The sequence below is a fragment of the Lytechinus variegatus genome, chromosome 15, assembly GCF_018143015.1.
Source record: "Lytechinus variegatus isolate NC3 chromosome 15, Lvar_3.0, whole genome shotgun sequence".
Taxonomy (NCBI): domain Eukaryota; kingdom Metazoa; phylum Echinodermata; class Echinoidea; order Temnopleuroida; family Toxopneustidae; genus Lytechinus; species Lytechinus variegatus.
In genome coordinates, this window is record NC_054754.1 from 9,261,991 (window position 1) to 9,287,336 (window position 25,346).

General features: G+C 36.3%; 1 protein-coding gene across 1 annotated transcript in view; it reads left to right on the forward strand.

The window, feature by feature from the left end:
• The first annotated feature begins 1,310 nt into the window (after positions 1-1,310).
• The window catches only part of LOC121428609 (polycystic kidney disease protein 1-like 2), a 55,314-nt gene continuing 31,278 nt past the window's right edge, over positions 1,311-25,346 (forward strand). Inside the window, exons 1-13 of the mRNA XM_041625369.1 lie at positions 1,311-1,424; positions 5,460-6,064; positions 6,687-6,900; positions 7,393-7,611; positions 8,521-8,703; positions 11,737-12,711; positions 13,203-13,358; positions 15,088-15,283; positions 18,365-18,609; positions 19,176-19,412; positions 20,237-20,382; positions 21,850-22,113; positions 23,899-24,024. Coding sequence (XP_041481303.1) covers positions 1,334-1,424; positions 5,460-6,064; positions 6,687-6,900; positions 7,393-7,611; positions 8,521-8,703; positions 11,737-12,711; positions 13,203-13,358; positions 15,088-15,283; positions 18,365-18,609; positions 19,176-19,412; positions 20,237-20,382; positions 21,850-22,113; positions 23,899-24,024 — 3,657 coding nt within the window. The 5' untranslated portion in view covers positions 1,311-1,333. The remainder of the gene's footprint in view (positions 1,425-5,459; positions 6,065-6,686; positions 6,901-7,392; positions 7,612-8,520; positions 8,704-11,736; positions 12,712-13,202; positions 13,359-15,087; positions 15,284-18,364; positions 18,610-19,175; positions 19,413-20,236; positions 20,383-21,849; positions 22,114-23,898; positions 24,025-25,346) is intronic.

A 25,346-nucleotide genomic window follows, 5' to 3' on the forward strand; every position in this document is an offset into this window, starting at 1 on the left:
TAATAATGGTAATAAAGAAAAAAAAACCTAACTAAGTGGTGGAAGACTGTGAGGCTGATTCGTCAAAGTGCTCCCATTTTCTTAAATGAAATGCCAAGGTTCCCCTTTCCGTTGCAAGCCGTTTCTCTTCTTTTTTATTTTCAATTAATTTATCTCTAATTTCCTTTACATTTGGAGGTAACCCCTTTTCCCTACCATGGAAGATCATGAATTTTATCAAAATTATAATGTGGTTTAATAATTGTTCTGTTTTTACATTAGTCCCATTTATTCCAATATGAATTTGTTTCCAAGATATTCTCCTAAGAAACGGTAAGTTTAATTTATCAGCACATTTCTCCGGCCCACAGTCGTTTAATTATATTACACTAAAAAAATAGATGTTGGTATGTTTCTTCTAAAGTATTACAATATGAACACAACACATTTATCCGACGTTTGAATCTGTGTAGATGGTTCGTATAGACTATTCTATACAATAATTTAAACTGAAACTCTCTCAATTTGCTAACTAATGTGCACAACCTTGGCCGAACAAAAATCTTTTCCACTTCCTTAACTGTTATATTATAAACTTCCATTAAGTTATAAAAAGCAGAGCTAATTTCTACATTATTGCTTATTTGACTTTTATAAACCATTTTTGCATTTATTTCTTCAAATTTATAAACTTTCTTTGTAAATACTATTTCTAGGCTGAGGCCACAGTGGATAGACTTCCTTTCCGGCTGAACGTTTCTTTTCCATTCATGAGGAATTATTGAATATATTTTTCAAATTTTTGTAATTTCTTCTTTACTTAAACCCTTTAAAATAAAATAAGCATCCTTTTTCAATAACCCTTTTTTATCACAAATATGGTGAAGCCGATATATATATTTCAAAAACAAATTTTCATCAAATAATGTTTTGCCATCCAGCTGAATATATTTATTGTTATACAAAATTTCATTTCCCTTGTAATTCTCTTCTGCTTTAACATAATTTTTCATATCCGTCCATGTTTCTATTAAACTTCGATAGAAGGTAGGTAGCTTAATATTCACACTCTTGTCCCAATAGTTAAAATAAAAATCAAATTACCTCCCATTGCTTTAACATAGTTTTTCATATCCGTCCATGTTTCTATTAAACTTCGATAGAAGGTAGGTAGCTTAATATTCACACTCCTGTCCCAATAGTTACAATAAAAAATCAAATTACCTCCCATTGGGTATGTTGCTATGGCCATTGTATCGATATGATACCGGTAATAGATATCGAAAATCGTCTGCTGCTGATGAACCAAGTTTTCATGCCTGAACGACAAAGTGAGAAAATCTGGATATTAATCATGGCCGTGACTGTATTAAAGTGGAAGTTTGTCTTCTTAATTATTACATCTCACATTGCAATGACTGGTACGAGTGTAAGAGCAGATGAGAGTAAGTTTAGATGTTGGATAATCTGAAAACCCATAACTTTTTTTTTACTATTTATAATTTAGTCAGATGTGTCACACTCACAGCAGCACAGCCGCGCAGGGCCGGTAACCCAGGGAACTTCCGCCCGCGTAGCGGGCGGGAGCCCAGGATCGTACGTGCAATTTGGCATACTCACCTGACAAGCGTGAAGTATGGTCAAAATAATTCTCCGAACAAATAGTTAAAACAGAAATGAAGCACTTACCACGATTATATGGATGATGGTCTAACGAGTGGCAGTTTTTCTGACATCTGGGCACAGACTGGAACCTCAAAAAACGAAAAGTTCTCTCCTACCCACATCTCGATCGGCCATTTTTGTTATGAATTGTAACAAAATGGCCGATCGAGACGGGGGCACTTAGAAGGAGAGAACTTTTCGTTTTTTGAGGTTCCAGTCTGTGCCCAGCCCCAGATGTCAGAAAAACTGCCACTCGTTAGACCTTCATCCATATAATCGTGGTAAGTGCTTGATTTCTGTTTTACAGAGATGCCAAGTTCAAAAAAATGTTATGCGTGAGATTTTCATGACTCGGCGTCTCTGCGCGCGCGCGGCCAGTACTTGCACTCGTACGTCGCCAAAAGGCGCGCGCGCATGAGATATCTGCTTCATCATGATATCGATCCATACTACAAAACCATGCGATGCACGCATGCAATTCATCGTATCACGTACTGCTGTGCGCTGACTGCACTCTCGATTCGTCTCGCGTGCCGGGCAAGACGCGAAGGCGGCTGGCCAGTCGTATAATCTAGCGAATAATGCTACTTTTTCTCTATTTTTTCTGTCGGGTCCCAATGCGTGAGAAAAATGGGTGCCATGCGTGAGATCGTGAGACGGACCCTAAATGCGTGAGTCTCACGCACAATGCGTGAGACTTGGTAGCTCTGGTTTTAACTATTTAGGCCTATTCGGAGAATTACTTTGACCATAGGCCTACTTCACACTTGTCAGGTGAGTATGCCAAATTGCACGTACGATCCTGGGCTGGAGTTCCCTGGGTTAAGCCAATAAGGGCCGGGGGTTAATGATCACTGGTCCCGTACGTTAACGCATACAGACCCTCACACTGGGCCTGACAGCACGGCAGAGCGGCCAGAGGCAGAGCACGGAGGTGGACTTCGCCTTCGGCCGGGTTCCCCCAAACTAAAGCTCTTCATAAATTCAATCATATGAAACACTCATAGTCTCATAAAATTTATAAACATTCCACACTAGGGGTGTAGGCCCTAAGTTAGGCACTCACAAAATCTAGGTCTAGGAACGTTAACTGGGACTGTCAAGTTACTTAGATCTATTCTAGGCCTTACCTTAGTCAGATCTAACGCTAAAGTTAGTCTCTAACGTTAGGAATTAAGACTAAGTTAGATCTAATCTGACTAACGTTGGTCAAGTAACGTTAGATCTAACATAGATTTGTAGATCTGATGATAGATCTAGATCTAATTTACAATATAGATCTATGTGAGAACTTAGATCTACATGTATTGTAGACCTAGGCCTAGTCTACTGTTACTAACAGTAACAGTAACTGTCTAGTCTAACAGTGTTAGACTAGACAGGAATAACCATTGTTTCTGGGGATTTATTCAACAATTTCTGACATTTTACTAGTACGGTACCGTATGTATTGGTGAGTGAGCCAACTCAGTTCGGCGGAACAACCAAAATACAGCGACTGAAGCTTTTGGTCTACTGTTAGACTTGCCTAACGTTAAATCTAGGCCTAGGCTAGAGTCTAGTCTAGGCTTTAACTTTATATCACATTAGGTCCTAAAAATAATCCTTTTTTTTCCTTCAAATTAATTTTATTTTTGTTCTAAAACAGATTCCAGTGTCAATGATCAGTCCAATCACACCCCGTCCTGCATGTGAATGCTTTGGTCACTTGAAAATGGTATCTTATCTTTAATGCATAGGCCTACTTGAAATAAATCTCAAAGTCTTAATATCGATATCATTGAAGGGTCCATGGAAAACTCTTTGCCACATGCTTTTACACCCTTTGCATGCATATCAGATCTTTATATATCTTTATATTGTAGTCTGAGGAATATATCTACTGATTTAAGTCCCTTACTGTTGTTATCTACAGTAGATCTTAAAACAGTTTTGAGATGATATACTGCAGTGTATTCTGCAGTATGCAGGGTCAATGGGTTAAAGCTATTTTGTTTGCTTGTTTGTTAACTTGAGTATGATTTATTCTTATATCAATTCAGTCATTTTATTTCATGTAATCATTTATTTATTTTTCATTTATTATATTTATGGTAATCATTTAATTATTTTGTTTAATGCATAGTATCATTTATTATTAGAATTGGTCTAATTATTATTACTTTTTTTTGGGGGGGGGTATTCAATATCAAAAGAAAAATAATCTCAAATTCGAATCTACATTAAACCCAACCCCCATATAGAATGTGGATGCAATGATTCACAAACTTTGTTTTCGTCATTTTCAGTACCGGTAATCAAACTTCATGGAAATTTCTGGCTGAGCATGTGCAAGTGAATTTTGCAGACACTCTATGGTGACATTTTCCACTCCTTTATTTGTTGATGAAATGGGCTTTCACAAGACACAGGATTTTTAACAAAACATTATTTTTTTTCAAGTGTGGGGGAAAATATAAATAAAAAATATTACTGAGAAAGGGAGCTTAATAGATATTGTCAAATCTGAAGTTTAAATTTTCACAAAGAATAGAATAAATTATTACATCCTTGTAAGATTAGAATATTGGATGATTGTCCAATATACTGTCGATTCAGATTAACAACACCTACCAAAGCTTTATAATAGACAGTCTTTTGATTGATTCAATTCTCTATACACCCAATATCTACTCATAGACCCCCCCAAAAAAAACCCGGCACACTTTTATTTTAACAGTACCAATACGTTCATCAATAATGTCTGATAATTATCTATAATTGAGACTGGCCTTGAGGGGAACACCAAATATGTTGCCGCAACAATCATATTGGCCCAAATCTTTAGACAAGGGCAATGTGGTTCTTTAAGGGCAACATATTTGATGTTTCCCAAATGAAGAGCCAGACAATATTATTATCATCTAGGGCTGAACAATGTGTGATTTAAGCTATATTCAAATGCCTGTTTGCTTATCACTACTTCTGATTTCAGGTTATTCACAAATTTAGCAAAGTAACTCTTAATAATAAGCAATTGTGACATACATGTACATTGTTACCTTGCAGTCCCACATCATGCCAGGGTTTTAAATGAGGGAAAAATCAGAAAAATTGATCATCCAGTTTGACTCTGTTATGGTGTCTTTAACATACATGTAGTACTACATGTAGGATTGCCTTGAATCAACCTCTTTCTGTATATTAAAGGTGAGGAAAGGATGGCTGTATGGGGAGAAGGGAGGCAATTACATATACGGTACATGTACATTGTCTGTGCAATAGTACTTTAACTAATTAGTTTTCCATTATTTTTTTATACTGAAAATACATGTAATTCATTGCAACAAATTCAAAATATAAATAGTTATCAGGGAATTGTTAAACTTCATCAGGGCAAAATCAGGGAATTTTGTTTTCTTGAAAAGCTGGGAACCCTGCATGCATGGTGCGTACATACACTTAATGCTTAGAAATCTTGCGCTTGGGTTTGTGTATGCACTAGCCGTGCCGCGCATTATGTACAATACGTTGGTTCATAAACTGGTTCCAGCCAGATTTCTCATATACTGAAATTAGTGATCAAAATCAGCTCTTACTGCTCAAGTGTACTTGCAAAAACATGGCCATTAGTGCCCTCTATTTTGTACAGGATTCCTATGGGGAAAGACTGGGGAGGGTAACATGGCAAACGTTTACATTTGTTGGTCTCGGATTAAAAGTATCAAGCAAAATATGACTTTTATTTATCTGCTAAAATGCCTTGTATACCGGTAGGTAGTAAGGTAATAATATTTTATATTCTTAATTTTTGTCACTTTTACTTTCAACCTCAGATTTGTTCACAGTGGGCACCCCTTCTCTGATAGAAGTGAATGAGAAATTCAACATCACTTTTTGGACAAACTTCACATTATACGAAAGCTTGGAATGCTCCTGGGACTTCAATGACAGCACCATCTACCTCACATATGCCAATGATCTTCAGGAAGATCTAACCCACACCTATACCGAACCCGCTGCTTACAACATCATAACAATATGCTGTATGGACGGCCAACTGGAAGGCTACTTCTCAGAAGTTTTGGTCTATAATCAGATCCACTATGAATTATGTACCTACAGAAGTGTGAATCTCACCTACGACTATGACATTTACATTCTCGGAGAGTCAGACCTGTTGGTCTTCTATTACCATGACTTTCCAGATCCATTGTACTATTACATGGAGCTTGATGGATACCCAGTCTTTGATCAGGGATTCTCCCATGGAATATTGGAAAACAATGACCTTTATGCAGTCCCCATGGACACCCTGCCATTTCCCATGGAGCTTCAAAACATTATCGGCTTGGGAGAACACAATGTTTCTGTTACTGTTTACAGTGAGTTTAACAGTACAGCAGTGTATTGTGAGTCTCAAATCAAGTTTGTGGAACTCGTAAGTCCATTGTACATGTATTGTTCATATGAATTTGAAGGGATTTTAATTTTTTTTCAGGAGGTAACCAGGGCAATTTAAAATAATCTATATGTATATGACAAAGATAAGTTTGATTTTTATGTCTTTGAGCATCAGACAAAAATCTATAATTTTTTGAAAATATTCTGCTAATAAGTCAGACTGCTAAAAGTTTAAAATTGAAAATGTTACGAGATGTAATACTGAAAGTGCTTGGAAAAATTGGGACTTCAATTCTACAAAAGGAAATTTGATATTGCATTTTTATGTTTTATATCATAACCATTCCCATTCATTGGGAAGGGGGATGTGTGCAGAACATTTTTATTGCAAGATAACCCAACTTGTTAATAAAACGATATACCTCAACCCAACATTGTATATGTACATGCGCACGTGAATATGCTGCATTATTGTATAACCCTTTTTGAGGGACCTCTCAAAAGTAATTTTTGCCGCTGTATTTGTTCAACTTTGTAAGAAAAAGAGACTGCCTCAACCGGTATACCTCACACCATCCCTATAAAGTTTGATATAAAAAACCATGTAGTACATAATGAAATACATTTTTGCTCTAAGATTTATAAATGTTATTCACCAGGTGACCGGGTTGGTGTTTTATGTTAGCGAGACTATTGTAGAGACTGGTCAGCCTTTCATCGGGTCTGTTGCTGCTGAGTCTGGTTGGCCGGCTCTCATCGAGTGGAGTGCCTATAATGTAGATACATATCAACTAGAATTCTATTTTGATTCCTACCGACAAGCTAGAACGCCATATGAAGTTGATGAAGTATGGTTGTATATTTTTAGACCAGGTAATATAAATACTGTCTTATTTTTTTATTCTGATTTCAGTGTTAATTTCCTGTTTATACATGTAAATTTCTTAGCGAGAAATTTTTGCTACTACTAGTATAAGTATTTATTTTTTTGGGGGGAGGGGCTTTATTGTTACTTTCATGATTGTCTTTCAAAATATGATTCAAATTGAATGATGCATAGCAAATGCCATGCTTACACTTAATTTTCACATTAATGTCAGTCTACATCATTAAAGAAATGTGCTTTTGAAGTTTTGTAAACACACATGATTATCATTTTTATTGTATCGTAATCTCACACATTCACTTTGTACTTTGTAAACAGTTTCTTGCAAATAGGTTCTGTTGGGAGTTTTATCCCCTCTAGAAAGAGGGTAGTTATTCTACAGTAAAGAAATGTGTCAAGCTACATATTTGTAGAAGTTTTTGAGAGTACCTGTGTATACAATGGATGATAAAAAATCTGTCTTGCATTTTTGAACCCAGGAAATTACACTCTGAGAGCAACCATTTACCACGAGATCAATGAGGCTACCGAGACTACGACGGTCATTGTCGAAAATCCTGTCACTACAATGGACATATTCATGAATACACCGCTTCACTATCCTTTTGAAGACACTCTTGAGATGTTTGTGAACTATACAAGTGATGGAATACCTACAGATATTTATGGTCACATAGACTATGGAGATGGAAGTTCAGGTTGGTAGGCTGGTATTTATTTTTTGGCTAGATTTGTCACAAATTACTTGCTTTTAACCTGATTAGTGTTGAAAATTCTAATTACGCTATTTACTCAAGAGGCAGTTGGTTCCTAAAGTGTTATGATTAAACACATGAATCTTAAAAAGTCAATAGCATGTAAACAGGGCACTGTCTTACAAAGGAGTGTAACTAAATTGATTTAATCTCATGGAACTGTGGAAAGCCTGCAATATTTCATATGGTGAAACAACATTTGCTCGGGCAACATTTACTTCTTATAGGGCATAGGGTTAGAGTCAGGATTGTAATAGAGTTTTGGTTTCAGATAATGTAAAGTTAATGATTAGGGTTTATTTTGTTTTGGAGTTTTTTCATGCTTGGCTTAACACACAGATTTTTCATTGAAGCATCTGTCACCACAGCAAATATCATGGTACCCTTCATACACGTAGTGTATATCTTTAAAATAGTTTTTTTTAGTCAGTGTGTCAGTATTTTGTTATTCATTCTAATTTTTAAGATATGAGAAATACATGCATGCATTTTTTTTCTTATGTGCGTGCAATTGATACTCTTTGCCTATACATGTAGAGCCTTGCACATATATGCATGAATATGAAGATTTATTTTTCACCAACACTTAAAAAGCAAAGCAATTTTTGCTAGGGTTGGATAGATTATGGAAAGCAATCTTTTTGTTTGCCTTGCTGCAATAAGCAAAAAAGAAACATAATACCCTTGATCATTTAGCCTTTGTTTAGAAATTCTCTTGCAACTCTGTAAAGTAGTCAAGATTTGTTCTTATGTTTAAAAAAAATAATTCAAGGAGGAGGGGCTGCATGGGTAAGACAATTTTAAGCCACCTAAATTTTACCATCCTCGTGTCGGCCTACCTTCAATTTTCAGAATCCTGGCAACCGGGTCCCTATGAGCCAGACTACAGAAATTTGACTTTCAACCACATGTATGCTGTCCCAGGTCTTTACACAGTCCAGCTTTTTCTCTACAACTATGTCAGCAGCGTTGATCGAAAATTTTATGTTGCTGTATTGGAAGACATTGAAGAGGTCACAATTGAAAGTTTGTCAGGTAAGGTATTTTTAACAAATCAAGAATGCGTACAAAAAGGGAATCCCCTGATATCAACATGCAGGTTTTTTTGTTTGCATCAAATTCATGAATATGCATGTTTTAAAAGCAGCAGATAAACATACATGTTTAGGTGTAACCTACATACAGGGTTTGCTAGAATATTTGTGTCAGACATCAGCAACTAAATATTCTTAAGATTGTAATCACCTTTACTTTCTCAGTAGGTACACATGTGCATTTACAATTAGCATTGGCAAAAAAAAAAAATCAACCGGAGCAAAGTCAAAGCAAAGTTCTGCATCATTGCATAAAATAATATTTTCCTTCTAATATATGCTTTGAAATAAAAATCATCACCATTATAGTCACATCAGACAAATTGACTCCAGACCAACAAAAACTTATCATCTTTGACATAATGTAAAAGCTGTTATTTTCGCGTACAGAATTTTTCGCGAATCGCGGGGGTCCCGACATCGCGATCGGAAGATGTACGAAACACTTCCACAGCATTTCAAAGAAGTAAATCCAGTGCAAATCATGTGTAAATCTTTACTCCTCAAAGTCATGCTGATATGTCATTTGTACATAAATATGTCCCTGTAAAAACAGTTACAAATTATGGAAAAGGTGGCTTGAATTTCACTCTTTTAGCCTTTAGATCTAAAAAATCATCATGCCACAGGATCTAATAGGGTTAAGCAATCTGGAATTTGTGTTTTGTTTGATTAATTATTCAAAAGTTGGTAAAAGTGCAAAATTGTAGAATTTTGTGAACAGAATCTTCACCCTAAAAATTCTGGTCATGTGACTTATTAATATCAATGAGTATGCAAATAGCTACCATTATCTGTGTATAGAGTCAATCAGATGACAATAAAATCAAATTGTTTCATGGAAAATACATTTTAATATTACAGTGAGTGTATAAATATTGATAAAATAATGTTAGAAAATAAGTTAGGCTCTGATTTTGTTTGAGACATTAAAAAAAGTGAAATTCTAGCTAACTTTTTTAATCACTAAGTGTACTTTCTAAGCCTTATTTTTTGTACATATAGAGGTGCATATCTCCATTTTCTCACTAGGCAGGATGTTTTCAATAGCAAATCTTTGCTGTTGGGGGCATTGGCACTGACTAAGAAATGTGTCAATATTTTTGCGTGTTGTAAAATTCGTGGCCGATCGGCAATTCGCGAAATCTGCGAAAATAAAACCCCCGCGAAAATAACAGCTTATACAGTATTATACAAATGATGCATGCACATGAGTTCACTATGTGATCTATCCTCACTCGAGTTGAGGCTCTGTTCAATTCCTGGGTTGAACACAGCCTCAACGAGAGTGGATAGGTCACATAATGGACGAATGAAGACATGCATTAAACAAATCTTCTATAGCATGGTAATTGACAAAATGGAAGAGGAAAAATATGAAAAAAGAAGATGGTAATAGATTATATTTGCCTTTTTCTGGCAAATCGTTGCTCTGGTAACATGATTATTTTCCCCATGTATGAAAGCATTTTTTGTCTCACCTGCGAAGCAAAGTGAGACTATAGGCGCCGCTTTTCCGACGGCGGCGACGGCGGCGGCGGCGTCAACATCAAATCTTAACCTGAGGTTAAGTTTTTGAAATGACGTCATAACTTAGAAAGTATATGGACCTAGTTAATAAAACTTGGCCATAAGGTTAATCAAGTATTACTGAACATCCTATTAGAGTTTCATGTCACATGACCAAGGTCAAAGGTCATTTAGGGTCAATGAACTTAGACCATGTTGGAGGAATCAACATCGAAATCTTAACCTGAGGTTAAGTTTTTGAAATGTCATCATAACTTAGAAAATATATGGACCTAGTTCATGAAACTTGGACATTAGGTTAATCAAGTATCACTGAACATCCTACATGAGTTTCACGTCACATGACCAAGGTCAAAGGTCATTTAGGGTCAATGAACTTTGGCCGAATTGGGGATATCTGTTGAATTCCCATCATAACTTTGAAAGTTTATGGATCTGATTCATGAAACTTGGACACAATAGTAATCAAGCATCACTGAAAATTTTGTGCAAGTTTCAGGTCTCATGATTAAGGTCAAAGGTCATTTAGGGTCAATGAACTTTGGCCGAATCGGGGGTATCTGTTGAATTACCATCATAACTTTGAAAGTTTATTGGTCTAGTTCATTAAACTTGGACATTAGAGTAATCAAGTATCACTGAACATCCTGTGCGCATTTCAGGTCACATGACCAAGGTCAAAGGTCAATGAACTTTGGCCGAATTGGGTGTATCTGTTGAATTACCATCATAACTTTGAAAGTTTATGGATCTGATTCATGAAACTTGTACATAAGAGTAATCAAGTATCACTGAATATCCTGTTCGAGTTTCAGGTCACATGATCAAGGTCGAAGGTCATGTAAGGTCAATGAACTTTGGCCATGTTGGGGTTTTTTGTTGAATCACCATCATATCTCTGTAAGTTTATTGGTCTAGTTCATAAAAAGTGGACATAAGAATAACCATGTATCACTGAACATCTTGTGCGAGTTAGAGTAGTATTCAAAGTCAGCACTGCTGCTATATTGAACCGCGTGATGCAGGTGAGACGGCCAGAGGCATTCCACTTGTCATTCTTTTGTGACGCACTTTGATTCATGAATGTAGATGCGCACAGTGAGCATTGTTTAAAATGCGCTTACTTTGATGCGAGCAAACACACAGACACATGCAAAATGTACATACACACACACATGCTTAGTGGTACACACAGAGGGAGAGAGCTCACTGTGCAACAGAAATATAAAAAATGCACGGTCGCTGTGCAATGGAAAATAAAATTTGTGTGCAGCACAAAATGGATAAATATTAAATGGCTTTCAACCAATCAAATTACACGAATCTTTGTATGAGTTGTATCTGATTGATTTGTTTGGAGTTGAGTGGGTTGTTGTGACTGGAGCATTACTCAAGCATTTAAGCTTATCATTCTCCCAAAATAATTTGATTTTATCAAATCAAGGCGAAGATGGGACCTTGGCTACCATTCTACCTATTGAATTTCCTGTGACATTGAATGCCCAGCCGGTGAAGGGGACCATAGAGTTATGTGAATGGAACATAGGAGGACACCTCTTCAACTCTACACAACCAATGATAGAATACACATTTGTTGCAGAAGGGATATACAACATTGAGGTCTTTACCACAAATGCCTTTTCCAGTGACAGAGCAAACACAAGTATCATTATCCTTGAGAGTATTACTGCAGTATATCTCATCAACAATGGACCAGTCATGGAGTCAAATCCAATAACATTTGTTGTATTTGCTAACAAGCTTGGTTGGAACTCGGTGTTTGCCATTGATTATGGAGACGGCACTTCCGAAACTCTTCCTGAACCACGGATCCAAGAGAACGTCACCATGCACATTCCTCCAGACCTTGACTTGCCATTCAATCCCAAGGAATACTTTTCAGTCATAGTCGAGCACAGTTACATTGCAGCTGGATCATACACAGCCACTGGTTCTGCTTCAGATGCGGTGTCTTCAAGGCATGCAACTTCTGATGCGTTTGTCCAAGAGTCCCTCTGCTTGCTGCCCAACATGCATATCTTGGACGGTGACAGCAGCTACAGTTCGGCAAAACAGTATCATCGTCATAAACGTCTTCAGTTTGCCGCAGAGGTTAATGTGGACTGCGCACTGGCCGCTAGTACCAGTTACCAGTGGCTGGTATTCAAGCTAACTGAAATATTCACCGTGCCAGTGGATGAGAATGCTTATCAGCTACCAGGTGCTATCAGCACAAATCTCACCACACTCTATGTGCCTGCATTCACTTTGGAATATGGAACTTATGTGTTCAGACTCCATGTCACAGTTTTATTGAGAGATGGATCTATTGGTGTTAACAAGGATGATCAGACATACATCAGAGTGGTAGAGTCTCCTCTATTTGCTTTCATCGATGGAGGTAGCACAAGAGCTGTTGGTGAGTATCTTGAAGTATATTTCAGCTTTATTAAAGAGGCCCAATAATACAGTTTTATTTTACATTGTTCTTTTGGTCTGATGTTGCCATCATGAACCGATGAAAAGTGGCCTGTGACTGCCACAGAATAAACTATAACTAAATAATGTGACAAAACTTGCTCCTGGGACTGAAACAGGGTTCCCCCTTCACAGCCCGTACAGATACAAGCTAGGATTGTCATCCCCATAGGGAGCCTGGTCAGCTAGGAGCCAAGTTAGCATCCTTGACTTCTAGCCTCCATTACATCAGATTAGATTTTAGTTACTACACCTTCATTGTTATTGTGATCAAATTTGATAACTTAGTCCTATTTACCCCCCCCAAAAAAAAAAATATTTGACTATAAAACCCTTTTAACCTGAGCACCAAGGAGATTGACACATTAATATTGGTTTAGAGTATGTTTACATATTAATCACCTGTCACATTAACTTTTCATTTTTATACAGGCTGGAGTCATAACATTGTTTTGGATGGTTCACTGTCCAATGACCCCGACTACGATGGAAGTCAAAGTGATCTTTTATTCAGCTGGTTCTGCCGAAGGTCTAATGAGACATACCCATCAAATGATGACCTGCTTCTACTTGTAAATGAACCATCAGGTCTGTATGGAATACAACATGGTAATGTATGTTGAAAGAACAGAATGCCAATAGCAGTGCTTGTCCAGTGCAGCCAAAGTCCATTCAAAATGGAAAATGAGTTTATGCTCAATATACAAATGAAAAATAAACCAGAAACACAAGCAAGAAGCAACCTGGCTAGAAAAAAGGATGCTCTTATCCTCCACTTTTATTAAAGTTATAACAAATAATATGTGAATTTAATACATATCATTATTTTTCGCTTCTAAATAAATGCTGCACATGATACTGGCATAATTTATATTCATATAAAATCCAAATTGTGGTTATTCAAGTGAAACTTTCCATGACATATTTAGAATGTGTCTACATCTAGTTTAGATAACAGTATCACATTGAAGCAACATCTGTATCTGAGGAAATTACATCATATTTTTTTTCTGTAAAATTTTAAAATTCATTTACCTTTCCTATATCAAGGAGGTTCATGTCGTTTGAAATGGTAAATGGCAGTATTTGTAATTGCATGGTGTATGATGTAAAAGTGATTTTTGCATGATGTATAATTAAAATACATACATGTAGTATGTATGTTAACCAAGGCATCACTAATAATTGATATTAAACTAAATAATTACCACCATAATTGATTAATTTCATGTGTGTAAATCGGCATGAAAACAATTTATTAATGTTCAGCCTTGCAAAGAATTTTTTGTAGAGTATGTTAACATCTACCCCAGATAGTGTGAAAAATTTAATGATGGACAAAATGTGGTTATTGCAGTTATGCAGTAACCACATAGTACACAATATCATGAATAATGTGGAACAGTATGACATCAATATTACTTTAAATATTACTTTATTGTTTAGTATATTAATATCTTCTTTAGATAGCACCCTTCAATATTTAAAGTGGCATAGTTTATACTGAACATTTATGCATATTTTTTCTCCCTCCAAGTTTAACTTCAAAGCCAAGTCTGTTATTCCATACTACATTAGCCCAAATGGATGTATAAGCATGACACTATTCGCATATTCATTGAATGCTATGTTTACATCTTCTACAGATAGCAGCATAACAAACACATCAAAATAAAAAAAAACTTCATTATTAAATGTGAAGTTTTATTTAAAAAGGTCCAAAATTGTATGACGTCATGTAATAGTGCACCTTCATATCATATTCAATATGTTAATAAAGTTTGGACCAGTATTTAAAACTTACATTACGTCTTCCAATTGAAAGCTACACTGTAAATGTATGGAGTAGCAGGCAGTTGTTAGCATGTTTTTTTTTCCTTTTCAAAATCCATTCATCCATACTTCTGACTATCTGATATTCTTTCTTCATAGGTTCATATCCCCTTTTGTTCCCTTTAATTATCACAGCCACATTGATACAAATGTGATGGGGTGAAATTCCCATTTGAATTTTGATATACATGTACATCTAACAAACACAGTCACAGCTGTTGTCAAGTGGTTTGTACTTTCATCTCACAAAATGAGGGTTGCGGGTTCAAATCCCACAAATGCCTACAAGGTGCTGAAACTCACAGGTGAGGTGAATGGGTACTGGGTAGGGTAAATTCATTGAATGCATTAGGCGCTGTTTATGAAGCATTAGTTTGATCTACAGCAAAGTTAATGAATATTGTACTTTGTATCCTTGGTAAAAAACGCTTTGTAAATCCAGCTGTCAATTTCATTATTATTTTTATCATTTATTTACTATTAGGTAATGGTGGGTGTCTCCATGATGGTTTCCTCATGCAATCAAGCAGCGAGCCAATATTGACCATTCCTGGAGAGACCCTCGAGGGGAACCAGACCCATGTCTTTAGGTTGGTGGTGTCCAAGCATGGTAGAGGAACTGCACAGGCAGAGCAAACCATTCCAGTCCTTCCAGGGGATCCCCCTACCATACTTATAAAGTAAGGAATTCACCTAAAAGTCAGATTAAATATCATAAAACATTTTAATTAACAAATATGAGTGGGATCATAAATGAGAAGGAAATCTTAGGAATTGCATTAATGCATTCGTCGACATAGCTGGCACTGAGTATGACATACCCTATGTTTGCATAGGGTATGTTCACATCTACTTAAGAAACCTCACATAAAAACAGCATAAATTATCATTGATATCAAAACAAATTAATTACTTCATTGATTTCATAAATTGGTCCCAAATTATACATTTGTGTTGAGTCTTTGTACATTATTTTTGTATAGTATGTTAATATCTACCCCGGATAGCATGCTAAAAAATTAAAATGGTAAAAACCAAAATGGATGTACCATTTCAGTATTAACAAGAGAACCCCTACCATACTTATTAAAGTGAGTTTGGAAATTTAGGAAAGGTAAGGCACCTTGTCTTGAATTTTGTTATTAATAAATAACATGAAAATGAGGGTTTAATGGGGTGTCATTCCTTTGGCTAAATTCTGCCGCTTGTCACAAATTAATTTGATAAAAACACACTGTTCCAATCTCAATGAATACGATTGTCAATAGCCAACATTGAGCAGTTTTGGGTAATCAGGTTCCCTAATCTATACATTACTAGAGATCTAGTCTCTCCTAGGTACTCCCTCTCCCATCATACTAATGCGAGTCTTATTTCTGGGTTTCAGACTTTTCCTGTTTTCTGTATTAAAAAAAGTTGGAATATCCCTCCTATCTATCCCCCTCTCTCTCGATTGCTCTGTATGTTGATTGACCGAATGAGAGATGTATACACGCACGCGCTGATCAATGGACGTACATGTACTAGTGCTTACCATAAATTACCTCTCCAAACCATCACTAATCAACCGGTCACCGTCTGCCATCCCCGCCGGGGGCAGCGATATAGACTGTTGCTCAGCATCGCACTAACTTGTCATGTGATTTGCGACCGTATTTGGTGCGTCGCAAGTGCAAAGTGTACAAAGGGGCTCGGCTCAATTTTTCTTACTAGATATTTTTTGTGAACTATCATCAGACTTTTCCATTGAATTTGACATATTTTTGGGGAAATACATAAACAGCCAAGATGAAAACAAAAGTGATAAAGAGGACGGACAATATCAAGGCATTGGAACTAAACATTAAGAACAAATGGAACTGGCCATGGCGGGAGGATAAAGATAACAATGGAGATTTTACGTCAGAATATGTTCGCAAGATAAACCAATCCGGTGTTGCTTTTGTGTATTTGGTGCAAAAAGCAACTGAAGTATGCTTCAGCTGGCAAAAAGTGTCTCTGCTCACAAGAGGTAAGAAGCCACTTTTGAAAAACACACACACACAAACAAAAACTGAAGAACCAAAACAGTGTGATTGTCCGAGGGATCTGTCTTTTCTCAGGATGGGTTAGAATCGCTGCTGCCTCTCCACTATCCACCGTGCGGTACCATGCAATGTCCCCTGCTATATAATGCTGAAATAGGCCAATTCTTTAGTTTTATTTCATTGTACATTCTGAGTTGTTTTCATTGTAAGATACACTTGACTCTCACTGAATAACTAAGCATCATGTTACAAACACAATCAGAGATTGTGTTCACTACTATTTACCATTTCAGGGGATAGCATTTGATTTTGGAGAATTATTGCAAAATTTACCCAGAAAACCATCAATTAAATGTCATTGTGGGTATATTGTTTAATTAGAGAAACTCTTTTTCTACATGTTATAGGGAGCTGTCTCTGTCCTAGGACACTGCCCCTGTCTGCTAAAGATATCAGGGTTTTTGGAGGACATTTAGTGGCATCCCTGAATAATCATCAGACAATAGAAGTTTTGGGGACTCCAGCATGTGGGTAAACTTCTCCATCTTTCAAAACGTTGGTTTAGTAACGGCAAAATGCCCTGATTTGCAAGACATTCAAAGTTTATTTCTGCAGTATCAATGCAGGTGATATAGCCCCTGATGTAGTGATGTATTGGATGTCAAATTTACTTGGTATGATGTTCCTCCGAAATACAGAAGAGTTTTAACTGGAGGTATGCCGGAGAGTATGGTCAAGTTTTTTGTGAATTATTGGGTCTTTCGGAGGGCATTTTTTAAAGTTGTCATTGATGGCTGGTATACAGTTTGTGGTAGAAGGCCATTCCACTGGTTGATAGTTCAGATAAAGAAGGAATTGGCAAATGAGTCTAAGTTTGTGTGCTTACATATGTGCGCTGCTGTTGGAATTGTCAGGTGTGTCCTCTTCTGCCTCTTGATGGCTTCGGTTTTATGAAGTTGGCCTGATCTATGTCCAGTTGGCCATTCAGGATTTTGAAGAGGCAACTTAGGCGATGACACTTCCTTCTTTCACGGAGCGGGGCCCATTCTGAGTCCTAAGGATGGCACTGATGCTAGTGTCATGTCTGTACATGTTAGAGACAAATCTAGCCGCTCTATTTGGGACTCTATCTATACTATCTATATTATTCTTTGTGTAGGGGTCCCATGATGCAATGGTATACTCTAGGTTGGGTCTAACATGAGAAGTGTACAACTTTTCTTTGATGGAGGGTGCACAATGGTAGAAATTTCTCTTAATGAAGTTCAGCACCCTTCGCTTTTGTAGTAGCATGTTGTGTATGTTTATTCCAGTGAAGGTCATGTTGGAGCTGGATTCCAAGTACTGGACATTCTCTTTTATCTTCCAGTCTAGTTCCCATCATTGTGTACTAGTATTTGATAAGGTCAGGCTTCCCCTTTCGAGTGATCCTCATAGTATTACATTTTGATGGATAAAACCTCATCCCCCATGCTTGGCACCAGTCAACCATCTTATTCAAGTCTATTTGTAGTTACTATTCATCGCCAGGCGTCTTGATGGTATTATTCACCCCAAGTTCACAATACTACTGTGGCAATCTCTGAAAGATTTACTCACTGTTTAATATTCAAAGCTTGTTTTAAAGGTGTTATGGTGATATATACATGAAGTAACATGAAATCTGACAATCATTGGTTCCAGTGTGACAATTAAGCATGTTCCATTCCGACAATATTCCATATACATGTATAGGTGCATAACAAACTGTCGCTTCAGTCTCAATCCTTCCGAGCGGCTTGTCCTCACCGCCAAGTGCGAAGACTGTACGCTGCAGACTAGACCCCGCTATTCCTGGTCTCTAATCCCGGCCTCTTCCAACAACAGCAAGCAGTCTCTTTCATGGTATGAAGACACCACTACGAGAAGGACCAATGCCTACCTTGCTATCCGGGCTCATACATTTGGAGGATCCGAGGAGTACACCCTGAAAGTGCTTGGTAAGTGTGTTGTACATGTATAAGTACTTTCAAAACAATGCTTATCTATTGAAGCTACAGTGTATCTTGTTAAATTCTTATTTAATGCACAAGATTGATGAAAAAAGGGGGAGTATCTCAATGACGAAACCAACCTGTATCATACCTCTAATTATCCATAATGATAAAAATCATGGTGAACATAATAATGATAATAATAATGATGATGATAATAATAGATATTTATAACATGGTTATACAAAAGTTTCAGAGCACAAAAAAGGATTGATGACAGCATCAATATTATTCCCCTATAGTATATGAAAACCAATCTTCCCAGATTTCATTCTACCCTTCTATTAGAACTGGGTGATCCTTGCAGACAAAAAAATATGTGAAATGCACTGAGCAGTGGCCTATAGGGGAGTTAGAAAAAATTTTGCTATTGGTTTCAATAACAAAGTTTCTCTGACCCAAACAGATTCTAGGATTTCAGTAGCTTGTAAGAAAATGTCAACAGAAATCACTGATTGTCTATTTGTTGTAATGCTCCCCTGGTTGATTTCCTTTCTTTCCTATTTCATCAGTATACAGTTGGAGCGGTACCCAGACTTTTGCAGAGTATGCCTTCAAATCCAACTCGCCTCCTGAGCTTGGAACCTGCAGTGCGTCACCCACCGAGGGTGTGGTTCTGCAGACTCATTTTACAATACTCTGTCAGGGATTTGTGGATGATGATGAACCGTTGAGCTATGAGGTCAGAGCGTTGATGGGTTCCGAGACTAAAACGGGGGTTAGCTCCTTCCATGATTCTTCAACAACAGGTATGGTAGTGGATCGTATTACCGAACTTTTTTCATGAATTCAGTCGTATCAAACACGATATTCTCATAAAATTCATCAAACTTTAACCGTAATCACACAGATATCTACAAGATATTTGTAAAATATTGCAGAAATCGTTGGTCTTTGTTACGATATCTGCTTCTAATTGCACTCCTCTCCGCATGTGAAATATTTTGGTCATTTGTAAATGGTATCATTTCACCAAACGTGTCTTTTCTGTGGAAAAGTTGAGAATACAACAAAATTACTAACAAGCTATTTTTACAATATTCCATTATATTGAGAATATAAAGGCTTTGAAAATGGTGACCATTTTTTCATCATCTTTCTATCCAAGTTCCCTTAGGAAGGATGTTACAAAGTTTTGAGCATATGAAATTATTTTCTGACTCATATAATGTGCATGTTTGGTAATACATGTACTAAGCCAGTCGGTAATACAACTGCTCACTGTATAAAGTAAAACACACATTATACTTTACAATTTACTTATTCTGATTTAATTAATGGGAATGTGATAAATGATAATGATAATAAAAATTAATTACTGAAACTGCATTACAGACAGTAGTCCCTTTTATTATGCTTTGCAAACTTAGAAAATTAACCTCATTATTTTTGGGCCACATGTGTGAAAAGAGCTATGATTCAAGCATGTAAAAATGTTATGCTGAACTGAACGAAGAAGAGTTTTTAAACAAAGAATGGTAACTCCTTTTTAAAAATACAGAATGATATTATCCCTTAAACACTGGATTTTGACATGGCCATTTATTCTTTACAAAATTTATTTCTAATCAAGGTACCTTGATATATTTTGGTGTGGATCCGCATATTCCTCCGACTTTCCTACCTGTTGGTACAGCAAGCCGGGATTTTCAAGTTGACATTTCCATCAAGGTATCTGATACCTATGGGGCTAGCATCAGCACTTCAGTTGCTGTAAAGGTATCAGTTGTTCTATATTTGTTGGAATGTTCATTGTAACCAGACGCTTCATGCATTTAAACCATTAAAGCAATAGAAAATGTCAGAAGGAGGCCATCAAATTTGATGGATTTTCAGTTATGAATTATCTTATATTCATGTTATTTGTACTTATGCACCAAGGAGCCCATTTTATATAAATGGAAAAAAAGTTCAATAATTTTAAATACATATATTATTAAACAAATATGATAAATAATCAAATATTATTAGTAGGCTTGCAAACTTTCAACACTAAATAGTACATACAGAGTAAGCATCAGCTTGCAGAGCTGCCAAGTAGTACGATTTTTCCGTATTTCATACGGAAATCAATTAAAATACGGCAGTACGCTTTTTCATGATAAAATACAGGAAAAAAAAATTAGAGAAGAAAAGGTATTGTTCGCCCCACGAAGCATCTGAGAGCTTTCGGGCGAGATGAAAAAATGGCAGCCGTGTGTTGCTGCCCTCTACGTTGAATGAGTTGTGCTTTCATCAAGGCTTTCCGATTAGAATTTTCGATATCCTGGCGAATCAATGCGGGTGATAAGTTCCGAGCACACACACGTTCGTAGTTTACAAGCTCAAAGCAGCGGCTCAAATCGCGATATATTGCGACTGGTAAATACGTCTATAAGGATGATGACGTCATCCAAGATGGCAACTTACGTTGACCGACGAAAGGATCGAAGATGACGATGTTTCGATTATCATTTGAAAGGAATTAGCGGTAACTGCGGTCTAAGGTACGATATTTCTGAATTTCATACATTTTTCCGTAAATATGGATGCAATTTCTTTTTCATAATGTGACATTTTATGATTTTATGTGCAAAAAACGATCGGAAAATCAGGTTTCCGTCGAATGTTAGATCTAACGTTACTGCTAATACATGTACGTTGTCTGTACGTCCAGGCCTCCAAATTCTTCAGTCTAAGTATTGACAGAGCCAACGCAGTTCAACGGAACAACCAAAATACAGAGACAGAAGCTTTGGTCTCGTGTGCGACGGTGTGGGGCGTAAAATAATTAAGTGATCAAACTTTGCCAAAATGCATGCATATTTATCACATGGTAAAAATACAGATTTTTTTGTCAAAATACTGATTTTGGGGGATAAGAATACTGAAAATGCAAAATACAACTTGGCAGCTCTGGCTTAGAACTATTTTAAGCTATATTTACATGTTGGTACTACTGGCAATAAGCAAGGTTTACTTAACTCAATGTTTATCAAAATTTGTGAGAGAAAAAATAAAATAAATTTCATTGATACTTGTGTGAGAACTTTGCTATAGCCTGATATGTGATACAAGGTTATATTCTAGTTCCATTTCTTTGCGTTTAATTTTTAAGAACATGGGAGCATTTAATGAAATATCTTGTACATCGTGCACATGTAATTTACATGCAGTCTTTGGATTGAATGACTATATCAACCACAGGTAAGAGAACCAGAAGTAGACACAAGCCAACCTGACAAAACTGTGACAGACACCATCCTGGCGATGGCGTCTGGTGAAGAGAGCGCCCTCTCAAGTCTACTAGAAACCGGGGACACTCAGAGTGCAACACAGTTGGTGTATACGCTCACGTCTTTACTCAACGCGGAGGCCGAGCATGACGCTGACGAAGCTGCAAGTGCCACGGAGGAAGAGCAGGAGGAGGAAAGTGGCTTCTTGGAAGAGAAGAAGACAAAGAGAGCAGAAGTATGAAAAAAAAAATTGTATATCGCTTTATGCCTAAGTCACAACAGCGGTATTGGCTTCCAGACACGAGTGTAAATCTCTGACATCATGCTATTCAAATGGGGGGGGGGGGGCATGGAGCAATAGATCATCCCCCCGAACACTAGGTGTGATGCAAGGATTTACTCCAGTGACTCCAGACATAAAGCTTTTTGTAAGTTATGAGCTACTTTATAAACAGATGGTGATCATTTCTGGTAGCAAATGATACACCCTAGATTTTCATTGGTGTTAATGTGGTTCCGAAGAAAGGGTCACAAGTTCTTCATGAAGTAGCTCTTATATTATGAACAGCTTTATGAAACAACCTTCCCCCTGATATGCTTTTTCCAATGATATACCACTTGGATGGTTTTGTTGGTGTGACAGTAGCATCATTATTATTATCATCATTATATTTATAATGATCATCAATATTATAAATTCACCTTTAAAGCTTGTGTATAGTTTTGGTAAATCCACCAAAATGCACCTATCACTATTCCAATTCATTGCTAGCTAATATGAATGGATATGCCCTATAACAGTTATGATGTGGAGGATATGAAATGAAAATGTGTTTTACAGGATAAATTTTGCGATTTTATATGGAAATTTAACTTGATCGGGTCACCCGATCAAATTAAAATATCTGTGTTTTTTTGTCTTTCAATTAAATCCTATTCCAAATCATGGAATGGGCTGAAACTTTCAAGATATGTTCTTTGTCTATAACTTTTAGATATCTAATCACTAAATTTGTAAGATAAGTGCTTGAATGCCCATTTTTTAATTTAAAACAAGCATTGCCGAGAGAGGGCGCTATATATCCAAGATTTGAATATTTGAAATTTTCTCAGAGAAGTGCAGTTGGAAAAATATCTAACGGTCTCTACGCTTCAGTAAGACTGTCATATTAGATGATATTCGATTATCAATCACATTATTGACCCTTTACCAAAGCTATACACAGGCTTTAACAAGGTAATACTTGAAGCTTATCCTACAGTGCACAGACGAACAGCTTGTTTGGTGATTGATGCATGTTCATTAATTTGAATCTGTATGAACTTGCTTCATCCCTCCTTACCCTCAATGATCACATTGCCATTTTACTGAATCACTCCAAAATCATTGAAGCTTCTTCAACCAATCAAACTTTGCTTTCAATTCTAAGTGAATATCAATGAAAACATTTAAAGTGAATATCAATGAAAACATTTAAAGTGAATATCAATGAAAACATTTAAAGCTGATATACAGTTTACTTTCATGTCAAGCTAACATGAATTCATTTAACTGCGACAGAAACCAAGGCCAATTATGTGTTTTGTTGCTATTACAACAACCTATGTTGTTCATGCAATGGATAACCACATTTTTTTTTGGTTAAAAACATTCAAAAGAAAGATTCTGTCAAATATAAATTTTTTTAAAGATGATACAAAAGGTGAATGAAAACATGCTACATCTTTGAGGCTTGCACTCATCAAAATCAGGAAATATTTCATGAAGTATCATGTCAGCAATTTTCCCTGACTTATTTTTGTTTAGAGCCAATCAGATGCAAGGATTTCAGTAGCTTATAACAGTGTGAAAATCACAGACTATTTATTTCATGAAAGACTCTCCAGGAGAATATGCATGAATGAACAGGAGATTTAACCAACAAACGAAAACAGACCATAAAAAAAACATGTGGTTGAACGTTTTGATATTTTTGTTTTGTTATCAGATTAACCATACAGCGTGATATTTATTTTGCAGGCAAGAGAATCAATTATTGCCAACATCCGTCAGATAGAACTTAGAGACATGGAAACGCTACAACAAACCTCAGCTGCCATTGCCCAAGTTACTCAAGAGAAGGAAGAAATTTCTGCTGCAGCTCAAGTAAGGCTTTGCCCAAAACTGAAAACAATTTTCCACATACATTTTATCACACATTCCATGGTAAGGAATTACTCAGAGTACAATGTTATATTACAAGAAATGCTGATATTTCGAATGTATAGAATATATCTTTATTCTTGAAATGTAGTTATGTGAAGATTAATTAGTTATGAAATTAAATTTTTTGAACAATTTCATTTTCAATTTTATTTTCAAATTACTATGCCATGTGAAACATGTGTGTCCATTTTCATCTTTAAATATTTGTCTTTTTGCCCCCCCCCCATCTTCTTAGGCATCAAAATAGCTCAGTCATTTGTAGGGTTGAAACAAAAAATCAGTAGGGGCATGTTGCTAAAAGAGCTTTCAATCAAATCGGCCGTCAGATAGTAAAATGTTACATGTATACACTCATACTACACATCCTAAGATGGTAAAATCTTCTAAATAGACCATGAACACTATTGACATACTATGGTAAAAAGGTCTATTTTCTAGTTAAACCACTTTTACAGTCTTATCTTATAGATTAAAGTGGTCTATCTTCTAAATACTGTTCTGTTTTTCATGAAGTGAACATGCAGAACAGCCTAAAAGTTTAGGTAGAAAACCGGCAAATGATATTACTTAAAATGGCCTGAGGTAAACTGGTCTGGTCCAACTAAAAAAATCACAATTAAGAAGTTTAAAAGGTTTTCGTCTACGATATTACAGACAATTGGCTTAATCAAAGACTGTTTTATCTGAAGGAAATCTCCTCTAAAAACAAGACATAATAATATCCCAAAAAGTCATTTTTTTTAGTTAGACCGTTTTACCATCTGATGGCCGAAATGCAACTTGATAATCGACCAACCAGAAACATGCATTTATACCTTACACATAATTTTTTTACTTTAATTACTGAATACTAAAGTAAACTCAAGGACATTTAATTTGTGACTACAGAAAAGACTCTCTAACAAATTACTGGAAAGCCAGACAAATGACAATGCAGAAAAATTGTGATTTCATTCATCAAATAGGCATAAAGATCTGTTTATTGATTGGTTGTAAATTCTATCTCTATGAAACTTTTAACATACATCATAAAAAGAATCAACATAGCAAAATAATAATCATTGCATGGGAGGAACAGTCTTAAACACAAAAGGGTGCCCTTCAGTCTTTATTCATTGTCTGCTTTGTTGATTAAGTTTGTTACTGATGTTTCTTATCCAAAAGTGTAATTATAGGCCTATGGAATATTCAACATACAAAATAATAAAGTTCAAAAGAGATTTTTAAACCTGTTCTCTGAATAATAAACATGGCCGGTCCAC